This window comes from Ascaphus truei, chromosome 3, assembly GCF_040206685.1.
Source record: "Ascaphus truei isolate aAscTru1 chromosome 3, aAscTru1.hap1, whole genome shotgun sequence".
NCBI classification, from domain to species: Eukaryota; Metazoa; Chordata; class Amphibia; order Anura; family Ascaphidae; genus Ascaphus; species Ascaphus truei.
Genome location: NC_134485.1, coordinates 251,519,741 through 251,537,301, shown reverse-complemented (window position 1 = coordinate 251,537,301; position 17,561 = coordinate 251,519,741). Strand labels below are relative to the sequence as shown.

Here is a 17,561-nt window from a genome sequence, read left to right as displayed (position 1 = left end):
GCCTACTGAATGCAAATGCAAAGGATCACAAATATGTATTCTCTTTAATAACATTTAATGATGATTAGTAATTCAGTCAATGAAAACGCAGGTTTTTTTGTGTTGTGGTTCACTTCACATGACAAATAGTTTAATAGGAAATGTAATGTTGTATTTATTCACTTGATAGGTTGTTGTGGCTGTGTGTACAAAGCTTTTGAATAATGGTATGGTTTAATTGTTCCGTCATTAATATATGTATCGACCCAAAGAAATACACACACGTGAGGCATTAACATCAAGCTTAAAAAAGAGGGAATAAGAAACAGAGAATGACAAATATCTTACAAATCTATAAGCCTAAATATGGAACATCACTAATATAATATAATCCACACATCCGTGTATGTATGTGTATAATATATATATATATATATATATATATATATATATATATATATATATGTGTATAATACATATATATATATATATAATCGAGAGTTTTAATGCTAATATTTACCTACAGTTTTATGAAAGTGCAAAAATATCCAAAGGACTTGGAGATGAATGGAGAAAAACTAGTCTTTACAGAACAGCAGGTAGCATGTTATTATACATATTAGACACTTTGTGTGGAAGAAGAATTGATCTCTGTATATCCTCGTTTTTCCCAACAACCCAGTGTACCATACCATACACTATGCTATGAACAAGTATGTGCTTTTAATCAGTGCTTCTTCAATCAACAAAGCTGGACTCTGGAGGTGGTTAATAGAGCCCCAATTAGGAATATACTAGCCAGTCGCTGCCCTTTCCCTTAAAACATAACTACTGCGTTGATGTAAGCACAAAAATATAGCTTTAAAGAAAGTCTGTTAGTAATTTATAAAACAAAAAATGCAAGATCCGAACACAATTAGCATTTGAAGTATTGGTTATTACGTTTATTTACGCCATAAACACGACACTTTTTGGTTACTATTATTTAATTATTAATACTGATGTTTTTGTGAATCTAAAGTAATAGTCTTTGAATTAAATGTAAGTAAATGATGACAAAGTAAAATAACTTTGTATTCTTCTTTATTGAAACCGCATGGAAAAACTTCTCTCAACTTGGTGTAATCCATTATATAAAATTAACTTTGCAAAGGTTGTAAAGAAAATGGATCTGTAATTGTTTCCATGTGTTTATAGAGTACTTCTATGAAGTTTTAATCATCTTATAATCCTTTTGTTCTTCTAGTACACTTAAACTTTATTACATTTGCAGTTAGGCTGAAAAGCATGCATGCAAGTGGCTTTATTTACAAAGATTTAGAAATCGCTGCACACGGAGAGCTCAGAGAGAAATACTGACATTTAATTATTCAAATAGGATACCATTTTCGCATGTTAATGTGATTTATAAGTCTATAACGCTATGTGTTGAGATTGAAATTGTAATTCAATATTCAGTTTACAAAATAAGGTACAATTTTGCATGTTGTAATGATTAATTTTTGTAACAGTATATTTACTCGAAGCAAAAAGGTGTCTAATGTGTATTGTATGATTCAAATGCCCCCAACAAAAATACTTAAAGGGGTTTTCCCTGGAAAGCTGACCTTTAGCGAGGCATACATTATTTATATGATACAACATTGTATGCACATACATTTTTTTACTATAAAATTAAACAGACACCCTCGCTGATGATGATAGATAGGTAGATATGCACACTGTATGCATATGTATCTGTATGTGTGTATTTTCAAACAACAATGTGTGTATGTTTCATACAACCGGTATTATTGTAGCCTTATCAGCATAGTTCAGTTGCATAGTTCAGTTATGTTTCCCTTATTCTGTGCTCACATGATTTGTTTTTAATTCAGTTTCACCTTGAGTCGGACCAGATGAAAACGTTTTGTGCTTTTCTCCACCCCTAAGCCACATGTTTTTCAGGCTGCTTGCAATATGTCTTTTTTTTTTCTGATAGAATGCAATAGTCAGAGCAACAATTTGAAAAACTGGACACCTGTTTGCCCTGCTCAAAAACTACTTTGTGAGCCCAGCCCATGTGTCTGGCCTCTTGATGGATCTGATTGAGATTAAGGGATAGAGAGAGTGTACTACAGAGGGATGGGACATTGTCACCCTCTGTGAACTGAATGCTCTTCAGCCCTGGGCCGCACAAAACGCACAGACATTGCAGTGAAAAATCACATCCTGTTAATACCAACATTGCAGCACATTTACATGATCATATAGTTATTAAACAATGTAAAGAGCAACACAGAATATGCTTATTCATCTTCCACATTTGTCATGGTCGTTACTCCTTTTCAATATCTGGGGGGGGGGGGTGGAGGTTCGAGGTGAAATTCTAAGTCTCCTCTTGTTTAAAATAAATAAATAGATAAAATAAGGATTTACTGAATATATTTTATGTAGTGTTTTAAGACGCCACACCCCACCGAGTTATTGTGAAATCTTTCCAAGTAAAATAACTTTGCAGACACATTGTTTTACCATACAGCATTGACAGCAACCCACTATACTCCTAAATTATTTTCTCCTAAATTATCGAACACAAACATCCATTCTTTTTTGGAAAGTGTAATCTGTCGGAATTACTAGAAGCGAAGCAGGTAAAACAGTTCCAACTCAATGTGTGTATACCTCTAAAACACAGTATATGTATTTAGCCATGTACTATATACTGTACAGCACGTATGATTGTGTTGTGTGTGTTTGTGTGTTCCTGTGAAATGCATTCACCTTTCGTGGCCTGTGTTAATTCAAACAAAAGGAAAAATAGGAAATCAGACAAGCTGCAGCACTTTTTTTTTTCAAATATGCAAATATGGTGTTAAAATACTTACCTTCTGAAACCCTTCCTGTGTTATATTCTTTGAGTTTGTCCTTGTCACTCTCTGCGTGCTCTTTGAAAAGATGCAGCGGGCAGTGGTTGCTGTTCTCTGTAATGTCCTGGAGGTTAGTATCAGAGTTTCCCATCTCCCTGGCCCGAGCCAAGCCAGTTTCCAAAACTTCCCTGTATGTAATTGTCTCCTTCTTGCTGCTGCCACTGCCGCTGCTCTCTTTGCTTTTTTGGTCAAAGGATTTGGATACAAAAGCTGTAAGTTCTTCCATTGCAGCCCGGTGATCTTACAGTATCTATCCACAGAGATCCGTTTCTCTTTCACTAGGAAATGTAGACGTCCCCTGAAAGCTTTTTATTGTTGTTTTTTTTTTTTTTTTTTTTTTTTGTACGTCGAGGATGAACTGCATAGGGTTAGATCACTCCTGCTGTTATTTATGCCTTTCAATTTGAGATCACACTATTTATACATGGATACCTCAGCCCAACCCCCAGCTCTCCCTGTCTCCAGCAATTACTGAGTGCACTACAGTTGCAGGCGGATTCCTAGCAGCTATCCCCCACCTCAGCCCAGCAATTGGATTTCTTCTCATTTCATCACTGTTTGGCATCATTGCACCTTGATTTAGGGAAATAAGCAACAACAACAACAACAACAACAACAAAAGCAGATAAAGCCAGGAAAAGGGGGAAGCACAATCAGGTATCTTCGTTGTTTAACTCTAGATTGCAGAAAACAAATAAACAAAGTCAAGAAAAGCGTTTTTCTGTTTTCCATGTCAGGAGATTCTGTGTGAGCAGCACTGTGAGTAGCATGTACAGTACTGGAGCTAATAGCGTCTGTCTTTTGTTATTTGTTTTTGGTGTAATGGTGCTAGTGGAGTACATATCAGGGGAAGGCTAAAACAATTGAAACAGATAATTGATTAACTGCGGGGCTCCTTATAGAGCATAATAGTTCCTTATGTTTATAGTGTTTAAAAAACAAGGGTCAGATTGATGTCTTAAACTGCATATGATTGAGGTTTCTTTTGTGCATGACATATTTATACTCCATCTTTCCATGTTTAATCCTAGAGATTTGTTATATTCTAAACAGGTACTGTATTTTATTTAAACCCAATTGTCGTTGAACACATTCTGTTGCTGCACTATGAAACAGTGAATAATTGTAGAACTCAAACGTCATGTTGATGTAACTGTTTTGTTCCAGTTTTAACGCATTCTGTAAACCTAGAATGATTGTAATTGGTACATGAATAATATTATCCTTAACAAAACAATGAATCGAAACATTTTCTATAGAATGATTCAATAATGTCAACATTGCAAACTGATTCGTTGTCACATGCTATTGGTTCGTTGTTACAGTTTCATGCTATTGTTATTAACATAATTATTTGGAATACAAGCACAGAATAATACTGTTGTTTCAGTGGTAATATTATTATTGCAGGTCATGGGATAACCTGGTAGTGCTTAATTTTTTTTAAATAATATATTAAACATGTCCCCTATGCAAAAGAGGCAGAAAGTTGTAATTGTTGTTATTCTGCTGCCACTGATTTCTGCTTTCTTGTTTCATGCCCGCCTATATTTCCATGCTGTAACATGATTTCATCCTCAGAATAATTATTTAATCAAATCACATAATTAAGTCCACCCTATGCTGTGTGAATTCAATCCAAATGAGATGCCTGTGAAAGAACAAGATGCAATTGTTTCCTTTTCTTGGAAGTCTATACTTGCTGGTAACATTAACAGAGGACCAAACAATATGCAGAAGAAAAACTTGTTGAATTCGTCCAAATAAAGATTCCTGCAAGTTAACAGGAATGCCAGGAGGGTATTTTTTTTTTTTTAAGGACTATTGATTTATTTTAAAATCCACCTTCTCACAGGGCGGTTTATAGGAAAATAGATAATTGCACAAATGAATGGTTTACATTATGTAACTAACTAACACTACTTTACACATATTTGCTCAAGATAAAATTCAAATTTATGCAGGAATTTAATTTGATTTTCCCAACCACTTGAAGTTTTGCTTATGGATCTTTGTGGATTTCATATTTTGTAAACTAAGGTGAAAATCAAATTTGTGTAAATAAAATCCTCTGTAATTATGAGTACATCCGAGGGAGGAAAGTACACACATTCTATGTCTGGAGTCATTAAATTCATAATTAAGACTAATTAAATGGAATTCACCCAGCGGATACATTTTTTAATCAATACCCTGTAAAGAAGAAAATCCATTAGGATTCTTATAGGGCAACAAATAATTATGGGGGCAGTAATTCTAAAAATAGGATACACTTTACTCAGTGCTGATGGATGAGCAAAATGGTAGCTAATAATGACCAAGGCCTGTAAGAGGATGTATTTCCACATCTTCCTCTCCTCCACTTTGAAATGCCTTGTCAGAGCTACATTTACATTCAACAATGAACTTCTCCAGGGTGTTGTGTTATATATTTGTACACTGGAAGGTTTATGTAGGTTTGGGAATAGACGAAGGCATCGTCAATTTACTCATTGATCTACTGTTTCATTCAGTCAATTTCTCTATTAGATTAACAGCAGTGTGAGAACTTGATTGGGGCCAGTCTTTGGGAAATACAGCGTGGTGAAGTTCATATGACATGGTCACTTAACAAGTTGATGACTGTGTGTGAGATGGCCTTGTATGAAATGAGCTATGCATTCATGTGAATACAGTATGAAATGATCTATGCATTCATTTGAATACAGTATGAAATGATCTATGCATTCATGTGAATACAGTATGAAATGATCTATGCATTCATGTGAATATAGTATGAAATGATCTATGCATTCATGCAACGATGTTTTTGTTTTTTTGTTAGCAAGCACAGTAATTTGTGTTTCGGTATTCTTTCATCAAGTACTCCCTCTGTAAAATTGAGGCATAACTGATGCACAAAAAAATGCACAGCATTTTTAAAACAAACAGTATCATTGTTTTCAATAAGATCCCTTTATTAATGAGGTCACTTTGTTGCAGCAGTTTTGCAGTGGGGAGGCTTTATGAAGTCGTTTACTGAGTGTTCCTAGACATAATCTACATAAGAAGTGTTAAAAAAAAGAACTCGGAAAACCATGACTGAAAGATGCTCATCATAAACAATATCTCGGCGTCTGATAATTTGTCTCTAGAATATGCTTTCGGTTAATAAGGTTTACAGCCCCTACAACATTTTTAAAAGTAGATTGTTTTTATGATGTTACTGCAGTAGATCCCATATTCTTTAAAAAAAAAAAAAAAGTAGATATATTTGTTTATACAATTTAACTCCTGTTTCTATTTTTCAGCCACAAGAAATCTTAAAGTTTCAAGGAAGTTCTGTCTTTAGAAAAAAAATGGTTAGTAGATACATTACATCTAGTGAATATTAAATTTCAGTCAATATTCAATTATTGGAACAACAATAAAACATAATCATTATTTGTCTGTTAACATATCTTTGTTGTTTCTAAAATACACTTGTTGGTATGGTTCTTATAAAAGGGTCAATTTGTGCAAAAAGCAAAAAACACACAGGGCGATGAAATGTTGTTTGTCTTTTTCAAGCGCAGTGTGTCACCATAAAAAAATTACAATTGCATGGAGGGCTCTGTGTGTTTCTGTGTGGCTCTGTATGGCTCTGTGTGGCTTTGTGTGGCTCTGTGTGGCTTTGTGTGGCTCTGTGTGTCTGTGGAGCTCTGCACCAGGGCTGTATCAAGTTAACCAAACAGGGATGTGTTTTATACAGTTGTTGGGGGTCACCACTCCCACATAACAATAACAATGAATGAAAAGCAAATAAAGATCAAGCTATTAAGTATATTAAGATAGTGTTTTTCTCTGCTTTACATTTCCACACTGGACATGAGGATAACATTGGGGCAAAGGGGGCACGTGCCATGTCATAAAGGTGAAGTGTTTGCAGTCTTACTCTCTTGGATGGGAAGGGGCAGGGTAACAAATACCTGTTTACATCGATGTATATGGTGCTGTGTTGAGAGGTCCTGGAATGTACACACAGATGCGCAGCTCACTTGCTGTGACTGCGTTTGTGAGTGGTTTGCAATTAAATGTAAACATCTTGTTATACACGTGCCTTACATTTGAAGCATATTGTTAATCTGAGCGGTTTATGCCAAATCCGGTTTGATGAAGAATTTTGACCCAAAGAAAAATGTGTCAAAGTCAGATGCAGAATTGTGTACATACAGTATTATTATAATATGTGCGTCTACTAACTCAACTGTAGTTGAAGGAGACTTCGATGATCATCCAACACACATAACGAGTTCATGGTGTAAAAGTAAAAAAAGCTTGGTACTTAGAGACAGACACCTTTAAAATGCTTTACTACCCACCAGTTGCATGGTAAAAGGGTCCACCATATATCCATCTATACATAGCCCCTGTAAACATTTAGTCTAAATGGCTTAATTGACCTCATTAACTTTCCTTGCACTAGGCTATGATTGCAGTAGTAGTCACAGTTACAGTGTGCACGTATTGAAATTGGTTGTATTAAGATAATGGAGGTCCAGCATTTTTTTTGTGCTAATGCAGCAACATGTTCAACAAAGTCCTACTTTGAGTAAACCACAGCAAAGAAAGTTTTGAGAAAAAAAAAGTTTCTTAAGCAAATTGAGGTTTTGAAGAAATTGGACAATCTTGTGGAACAACAGGAGGAGTTATGGGAGGAGATACATTTTTTAAAGTGTCATGTACCACGTTTTATTTGAAGTTCCATCTTTTTTTTTGCAATGCTTCCTGCTTAAAATTAGTATGTCTGAACTTGCTTTAGCCAATAGGGCTATGATCAGATTCAAATCTAACACACTGATTTACAGGGAATTAATGGGTGTGACATCTGTAATAAGTTAAATGTGGTGACTGGCACCTTTCAAAAAACAAAACAAATCATGAGATATGTATAAGTATTACAAAAATACTATTAATGTCTCCTTGGTAACCACATGCTTTGGACACTCCTGACACTATTTACTTAATCTCTGATGACATGAATGTGTCCACCGGTAAATTGTTAATGCTACCGTTTTTCTTTTGCTCTTTGTTAGGGAAGGATGCTCATGCTGCCATCATTATTTAAACAGTATTGAATGCAGCAAAATAAGTATCAGATGAGAGAATCACAGAACAAAAACAAAATACCTCAAAGAAAAGGTAACAGCTAAGTAAGACTTTTACTTTAAACAGATCGAATCTTTCTAATGAATCTGATTACTTTAGTAAGGTGTTTTAATGTACTTTGCTTAACCTTCTATTTGGCACTAATTCTTCAAGTAAGATGACAAAAAATGTTATTTTGTGCTGAGGGACACACGTCTTGACAGGTTGATGCATAATATGCAATTAAATCCAGTCCATAATGCCTTTGTTTTGAAAACAAGTGCAAGCCAAGAAAAGGAACATAGGAAAACAAGATGGTCTTTTTGACAAGTAGTTAGAAAACTGCCCCAAACAGTTATAAGACCATTGGCCCTATATATAAACACGCGAGGTCATCCATTCCCAACAGGGTTGACAGTGACAGCGAGGTTTCATGCATGTCTCCATGTCAAAAAGTCTCATTGGGCATATTCACCCTAATTCAGATCACTGCGTGTGGAATGTGAATGAGTGCTCAGACCAGGCTATGTATTAAATCGAACACTGTAGGGCAGGCGATAAAAACAGCTCTTTGGCGTCTTTAGTCTCGGTGTACAGAGTAGGGAGAAGGACACCTTATGCTCAAGTCAAAAGGTTAAGCTAGTGAGAGGCAAATCTGCTATTAGTTTTCAGCACAGATTGACTCCAAGCTTACATCCCATAGTATCCCCTGTTCATATTAAAATACAACCAAGTGAGTGTGTTATTCCTTCTCTTTTCCTGTCCTCTTTACTTTGTTGAGATTAATGTTTAATGTGTTTTTCCCCCCAACAGACCTCCCACCCAGGTTCCCCCACAAACGAATAAGCAGTTGTAAAATATGTGAAACACAATTCGTAAAAAATTAATCTTCTCCGTGGGTGGGTACAGGGAAAGGCCCATTGGGATTTGCAAAGTTTTGCTCCAGTGCAAATATAATTATTGTACAAGAACCTCTCACGCCCTAAATAAAAGGTACGTTTTCACTGATAGATCTGATGGGCTTTTTGCGCCACACAAAACTGGAAATAACTTTGATTGATCTTCACATACAGGGCTCCCCCTTTTAATACCCACACACCTACGTCTTTGAGGGTGCAGATATAAACTATAAAAACTGAAAGTAAAAAAAATGATACTAATCAAAGTGAACAAAAAGGGTACAAAAAAACCATTAACTACACCAGTTGTGCAAGGTTAGTAAATGCTGTAATACTTCAATACTTCAATACCATAAAGGTATTTTTTTGCAATGGTAAAATAATATATAATTAATATGAATCTAGATGTAATTTTTTTCTCACATAGACGAAAACGAATCTGTATACTATGGTTGGCTGTCATACAACTATCAATAGGCTAGTGTATTTAGTCAGAAATACTACATTGTAAAAAAAATAAAGACACACACACATCAGATATAACATTCAGATCAACCATTAAATAATATAAATGTTTAAAACTTATTTTTCTTTCAAACTAATTTTAAAATAAGATTATTCTTAAAATCATATTAATTAACGCTACCTAATGTTTCTTCCGGACATGAAAGTGGTGAGTTCTGTCTAATATATGCAGTTTGCCCATGACCGAGAAAGGTTATTTTCCAGATGCTTTTTAAATCACATATAAAATAGAAGCACAAACTGGAATACAATGGTAGATGTACATGTATTTGAATTACAAATAAGGTTGAGTTTGGATAATGCTGATTGCAACATTTGGGTTTTGTAACCCTTCTCTCTTCTGTCGCGATTAATTCATTAATGGCAAGAGGCATGTATTCTGCATCAGTCTTTTACTAGTATTGTAAAAGGCTTATGTGTAGTTGCCTGCTGGTGTACATTGATTATACAGTCCTTGGGTGGAGATGCACATTCAGTACTCCTCTATCGACAGCTAATAATTCCGAGGACATGTTATATTAATAACAAGAAAGGATGCAGTGTTAATGTGATATATGTAACTGTGTGTGTGTGTGTATATATATATATATATATATATATATATATATATATATATATATATATATATATATATATATATATATATATATATATATATATATATATATATATATATATATATATATATATATATATATATATTTGTAATCATTAAATATTCATAGGTATTGATCGACGGGCTCAGGATTTTACAGGCGTTTTACTCTTAACACATCTTATAGATGGACATCCTTTTTTTTTAATTTAGCAACACATGTTTTGCCACTGGAACCTGTTTTATGCTGTTTATTGATTTACACACAGAATCAGTGTTTGAAATAAGACGCTAATAGATTTAATTGAATATACTCTTTTTAGTCCTAATTAGCTATGATTGATCCATCCTGTACGCTTCCGTAATACAAATCAATGACATTTTCATAATTAGACCGGATTCTTTTAATAAGACACTTTCGTTTTGTTTCTTTCTTTTCCCCTCCTACTTACAGATTATGTTTACTTTGTATGCAAAGTACTTAATTACTTATTTTAGTTTTAATGTATGTAGCCTATATTTTACTATTTTAGACCTACTAAAATGCTGTGAAAATATTGTATATTGTTAAATACAATATATTTTCCGATAAAATGTATAATGTTTCTGCATTAGTTGTCCTAAATATGTAAATGTATCATTAATTAAAGTCCAAACGTTGCAGTATTATGCACTTTTTAGTGTTGTACAATTATAGTAAAACAGAGCAAAATGCATATTTACATTGATGGGGAAAACATATATATGCTTTAATTTATACGAAAATTAGCTTCGTGTATAAATTGTCACTGTAGCATTTTTCAGCTACAGAAGACATGTAATTGAGACAATTGGTAACTAGGGACATGGTAGATTGTGACACTGTACAATTTATTCGTTTTAATTGGGCTGCAAATTTTAATCATTTACTAACATAATTTAAACATAGTTGGTACTTGGCCTCGTTACAGGAACAAATATGAAACAGTATGATCATGTTTTATTTGTCCCAGTGCCATTCCCTTTCAATGGAATGTGCAACTCCAGGGAATATTATGTACAAGTTTTTAAAAAAAAAGTTTACACAAATGCATAAAACTAGCAACAGGCAACATAAAAAAAAATTGAAGGAGCACTGAAATGAACTGTTATATTCTGAGAGTTATTGTCAAATGATAATTTCAATGAACTGTTACATTTTCCCAAATCGCAAGGAAGATTTACACGGTTCTTTAGTTTTCTAACAGAAATGTTATCCAGTGTGAGCATTTTTTCCCTCAGACTTCTGCTTTTGATTTCACATGATTATTTTTGTTTACAGGACGCAAGTATGTTTCTCTCTTCTTTGCACATAAAACTTTATTTCCGTCGATACCCGAGTTGTATTTAGCGTATGGGCACTTATGAACGGAAACATTGTTAGGAAAAAATAATACTTTTTAGCAGGATATTAATTCATTGGTACTTCGTCCTCGAGGACTCAAACCTAGCACATTTTAACACCATCTGTTAATTGTTTGAATTAACAGATTCATTAAAACAAATAAACTGTAGGGTCACTTTATACCAATGTTTCATTAGTGCATCGTCCAATCAATTGGAGCACTTGGAAATATTTGCCATGAAAAACCTGTGTTCATTTCCTAACTTTTATTAAGAGTCCTCATCAGGTAATATATCATGGACCTCCCCCTCTCACTGACCTAGAAAACGAATTTATTATTGTTTTTTTTTTTAAATGCAGGAATGGGGAGATAAAAAAAACTCCCCGGACCCCACATACGAATTGTAATCTTAGATGCAAAGTCATATATAATTGTGTACACACACACACACACACACACACACACACACACACACACACACACACACACACACACACACACACACACACACACACACACACACACACACACACATATATTACACATTCTAAAGTTTTAATGTAGACACAAAACCTCTGCAATATTGCATTTTTAATTAAACTTACAACAACAATTATAAAACAGCACAGTTAAATGTCAAAATATTGAAAAAAAAATATTGGAGCACAAGTAATTGAAGCAGATTAAGCTACCCCCCCCTCCCCCCAGTGCTGGAGAGGTAGGTATCCAGGCCTATTAAATAAATTAAATGAGTATCATTTTTTTTCTTAATTCTCAAAATAATGTGGGGATAACGTGTTTTGATGGAGCAATCAATTCTTTTACCTGCTCAGTAGACACAGGTGATGGAGATTGGTAAAGAGTATGAAGGGTGCTTATTCTGGCCATTTCAACCTAGCGCTTAGCTTTTTAGCCCCAGGCAAGGCTCAGAGCTAAGAACCACTTGGACATGACTGGACAGAAGCCAGCCTCCCACCTTGCAGCAAAGGACTGCATCTCTTGCACAATTTTCCATCTAAATCAGGAGGGGCAGTGGTTCTAATTAAGAGTTCTGGATGTGGTGTAGGGAGTTATGTAATGGATAAATTACAGTTCTTACTTTCCACGTAGGCAATTAAACACTAGTGCATGCAAAATATACACACATATTGTATGTCAAAATGTTCAATCGACTAATGCTTACAGGATATAAGGCATCTATAATCGTACTTCACAATTGTTGTACTGTAAGTAAAGCATATGGAGGGTTTGATAGACATAGATATTCACCGTGTATAGTTTCTGTAAAATGACTTAACACTGTCCCTCCTTTCTAAAATACATACAAATATGGAAAGAAATTTGTGTGGATACGCTAAAAATATTTTGGACTTAATGTTTGATGCCATCTTTTTAACACGTCACAGCTAAAAACTGTTACCAAAGCAAGATAATTGTTACAAAAGGGTTATAACTCGTACATTTCAAAATGTGACCTTTAAGTTTTTTTTTAAGGGGAAGTCATTTAAAGTTTAACTAATAATCTTCGTATAATAATTCAAAGTACAATATGTCTATGTATATGGAAAAAGCCTTGTTCGTATGCATGCATATTTTGAAACCCTTAGCTTACCAGAAGATGTACAGTTAAAATATCACATGAAACATGAATGGGTTCAATTAAGCTTTTTATTCCTTAGTATACAAGCTCTGTACACTAGAAAAGTTCGCAAAACACACATTAATGATATTAATTACACATTAACAATGTTTTCATAACTGTGGAATTTGTTTACGGTTTGACAATTTTACTTTTTAGTGAGAGGAGACCCAGATTTCAATCGAAGACACTATTTCAGTGAGAATCATTGTAGGAGGTTAAACATAAATATTAACATTGTTGGTACCTGGCAGCTGCATTCTCTGCTTGAAGTGTTTTGTACAGTACGTTTCATTGTATATGTGACCTCCTATCAAGGTAGTCTTCACAACAATCTTATGGGGTCAGCACATCATTTCACCATTGGTTACGTCCTCCCACCTGTCAACGTGCAATGGGATCTAGTTTGATTTAGATTAGATTTCCACATATTTTATACATGAATTCTGCACAACTTTCCATTGAAGCAAACTGATCTATCCTTCCCATTTATGAACTACAATCTAAAGAAAAATACGAACCCGTTATGGTACAGTACAGTCTCCAGTAATTACAGTAGTCAGAAATAAAACTGTTGACATTTGTGGAAATTAATTACTTCCAATGCATTTGCTTTGCATCATGTGCTACTGTTAGAGAACATGCCTGCTCTTGGGTTTATAGTACAGTGATGTTAAACACTACAAACGTAATAGGCCTATATGTAATGTGAAAAACACAACGTATTCACTGGATACTGTTACATTCAAATTAGAATTCTTTCATAGTTTTTTTCGTCTTACACACTGTCACCCTTAAATATAAGCATGCTCTGAATAAAAGTCTGTAAAAATACAATGGATAACAACTCAGAAAAGTTTTGTTGTCCGAGTTAGGTTGTCTAAAATAATCTGTCATGCACCTCATTGATCTGTTGGCTCTCAAAAATGTGCCAAGTCTTTGAGTTTATTTTTTTCCCCTGATCGAACTATTGAAATGCAGAAATAAACAAAAAAGAACATACCATGCTACTACCTTCTCACAGCTCTGTATCTGCACTCTCAGGCTAACAAGTCTGTTCTTTACAAACTAAAACAGCCAGGAGATTAAATAACAATTATTGAAAGCAATAAAATGCTTTAACTGCTTGGAAACTAGTTAAAATAGAATGGGACAGTCGTTTTTTTCACAGAGGGGGTGATACTCATGTGGACATTTACAGCTAGCGACTGAGAACATATCCACTCAATGGGAGCCAACTACTCACTTCACCCTCATTATCACCATGGCTTTGTGAACTGGGCATTTCTAGTGTTATAAAGAGGTGTTGTTATATTTGAGTGATTATAGTGGGGATTAAACTACAATGGATTTAAAGCTATTCTACATGTACATTGTAAAATGAGTGCTAGTTTTAGTGAGTCTCAAAATGCTCCTCGTGTGTTATGTAGAATATGTACTTCTGACCACATAAAAATAGTAGAGGACACTAATTCCAATTTCTATTATGTGCTCAGATCTGGTGAACAGTGCTCCTAGAAAGAACCATCTTTGAATGTGGACACAGTAAAACATTTGGTAAGATATTCATTCATAAAACCATACAATCGTTGCCAAATCTTTGCATAACGTGTAGCTCATTAAATTGAATGAGACAACTGTAGCCTATATTATGTGTAATACAATCACTTATAAATAACACAGTGCCACATCACAAATGAGTCTGATATAAGTATAATGCAAGGGTTGTTAATTGAAACCCCCGTTTGTGTTTTTCTCATTTGCAGTAGCTGTTAAAGGCTGTATCATTTAAAATGGCTGGAAATAGATGTAGCTCCAAATGAGTCTTTTAAATTCTCTGGACAGTACACTTAATTTATTACTTTTTTCCTAGCAAGTCCATTATGTAAAGAGCCGAATGGAGGGTTAGAGCTTCATAGAACAAATATGTATGGCACCAACATCACATTCTTGGTACAGAATTTGTACATATGGTGCACATTTGTTTCCAAATAAGATAAACTGGTTGGATTGAATTTAATCGGTGACCAGGGCAAATTGAAAAGAAGTGTTTGTACTAGAACGACCCATTCATGAGTCAATGTGCTTGTAATGTTTCTTTTGAAATAACCAGATACTACACAAAGATACATGTCTGGAAGATGTGTTTTCTTTTTAACTATATTTACTAAAATTGTGCATGCAAACCTTTATGAGAGATTGGCATGTGTCTGGATTAGAAAGCCTCCGGTAAAGTGCCATGTAGTGCATGCAACCTTGTGCGAAAAATGACAGGAATTAGTAATTTCACAAAACATTTAAACTAATTATGCTACAGTATATGACTTTTGCTTGCAGAACCTGTTTGTCTCACATGCTGACTAAGCCTCTACAATGTGATCGTTTTGCTCATGTTTTCCATTGAAGAAAGATCACAAATCCATGAAAGAATGTCCATCTACTTGATGCAAATTATACTCCCAATGATTTTGAGGAACATTACATAACCAATATGCCAGGTAACACATTTCAGATTTCACCTGCACAATACCCTTCTTAGCTCGAATGAATGTCTGATACCCACCATCTCCCCAGAATTTTACTCTTTAAATGTCATTGTAAAATTCACCAGTACAACTGATGCAAATTATATAGGATCCTGCAATTTTTTGGAGCCCTGTTCTGATTATTGTAAATGTTGAATTGCTCAGTTAGGGATCTGCCCATTCACTAGCCCTTAATAGAAACAACTTGTATCATATATTATGTGGCATTTGTTGTTATGCTGTTTTCAGATTGGCTGCCAGGCTTACATTTGCAAAGATTTTAAACATCCTCAAATATTAAACAAAAGTTTAAAATAATTTTGAGGTGAGGCAGGACTTTTTTTTATTTATTTATTACAAGTCTTACATGTTTTTGTTGGGACATCCAATTAAATGTGATATTGTTTATTAAAAAGTCGAAGCCGAGAAGAGCCAGCTTGCCCCAAAAAACAAAAAATATATACTTTTAACCTCATTAAACATTTGACAGCATTTGAAGCAATTTTCTTGAGAAGACTGGAGAAACATCAAACTGTTCTGTAACACTCCTTATTGCTCACTGCAAATTTCTTTCTATAATTATATTTGATCGATTTTATCTGCAGTAAATAAAATATAAAAAAAGACAATATAAATAGTATTGTACAATAAACAAATAACTTTTCACATTGACATTCCCCCTGTACATTTGTACGATATATAGGACCCTATTTTATGTTGGCCTAGGAGGCTAGTCAGGCAGTGTTTTTCTGAAAATGGGCACTTGTTTACTGAAAACTGCCCTGTGCTGCCAGAGTGGGATACTTTTTTTAGATTGTAAACTCTTTGGACCAGGGGCATCCTTTCCTATTGTCTCATATTGTGTAATTTTACTTATATGTACTATTTTTGCATGCTATTGTCCTCTATCTCACAATGTACTGCGCTATGGAATATGTTGCTGAAATTCAAATAAAAGATAATATTAATAATGGACATGCAGATGATGATTTACATTTCCAATATAAATTTGACTCAGCTTGATCAGCCTTGCGTAAAAGTGTGTTCGTCCAATATCCTTTGTTTGTCATTTTGTAATATAAATACTTGTATAATTAGTGTATAAATATATACTGTCGCGGCCGAGCTTATTCTAACATTTGCCCGGTCTTGGTCGCGACAGATACCGGGAGAGCGCCGAGTTGTCCCGCACGCGCGCCGGAGCCTCGGAGGATCGGTCCTCCGATCGAGGCATCCCCCTCCCCTCTCCGGGTCCACCGGGTCCCCCGGAGCCCCCCACTGCCATCCCTCACATTAGAGAAACCCAGAGCTCCCTCGGGGAGCCCTAGACACACTTGCCATGTGCGCACGCTCCCGATGAAGCGTGATCGCGCATCGATGACGCGCGGCACGCCGAGGGAAAAAAATGAGAAAACCGGCACACCACGCGGCTTGCGGCTCTAGCCGTATTAGAATAAACTGTGTCGGCACTGTAGAAAACCCTGGGCAAAGCTAGTTGTTAGTCTTGCAGACAGTGGGACCATAATACAATGAAATAGTAATAACTTTATTCATGTAGCACTTTTCTCCCAATGGGGCTCAAAGCACTTAACAATTACAAAAAAGAAAAAAAGGAGAAAATATTTATGGTTATAAAAGAGACCAAACACAAGTAACGATACAATACAGGATGGGACTGTACTGTAGTTATTAAATGCCGACAGGTTGTTGTTCATTAATTAAATGCCTGGGTAAACAGGTAGGTCTTGAGTTTTTATAGATCTCCAGAGCAGGGGCCTCTCGAACTGTACGAGGCTGACTGTTCCAAAGAGTTGGAGCATCGTGGCTAAAATCTCGGGCCCCAAAGGAAGTCAAGGAGAATCTGGGAACTGTTAGGAATTGAGTTAATGGGACTGTAGGGAACTAGAAGCTCTTTCATATAGCTGGGACCTTGGTCATGTAGTGTTTTGAATATCAACAAGCCAATCTGGAAATAAATTAGCCATTTTAAAAGCAGCTCGTGCAGAGTAAGTAGAACAGG

At 35.1% G+C, this 17,561-nt stretch overlaps 1 protein-coding gene across 4 annotated transcripts in view; it reads right to left on the bottom strand.

The window, feature by feature from the left end:
- LOC142489586 (short stature homeobox protein) overlaps positions 1-3,306 on the bottom strand; it is a 27,137-nt gene extending 23,831 nt beyond the window's left edge. Inside the window, exon 1 of one of the 4 annotated variants that reach the window (XM_075590618.1) lies at positions 2,847-3,306. In XM_075590618.1, coding sequence (XP_075446733.1) covers positions 2,847-3,114 — 268 coding nt within the window. In that variant the 5' untranslated portion in view covers positions 3,115-3,306. The remainder of the gene's footprint in view (positions 1-2,846) is intronic. The other 3 variants (XM_075590617.1, XM_075590619.1, XM_075590616.1) reach the window with 3 other exon arrangements.
- Between the last annotated feature and the right edge of the window lie 14,255 nt (positions 3,307-17,561).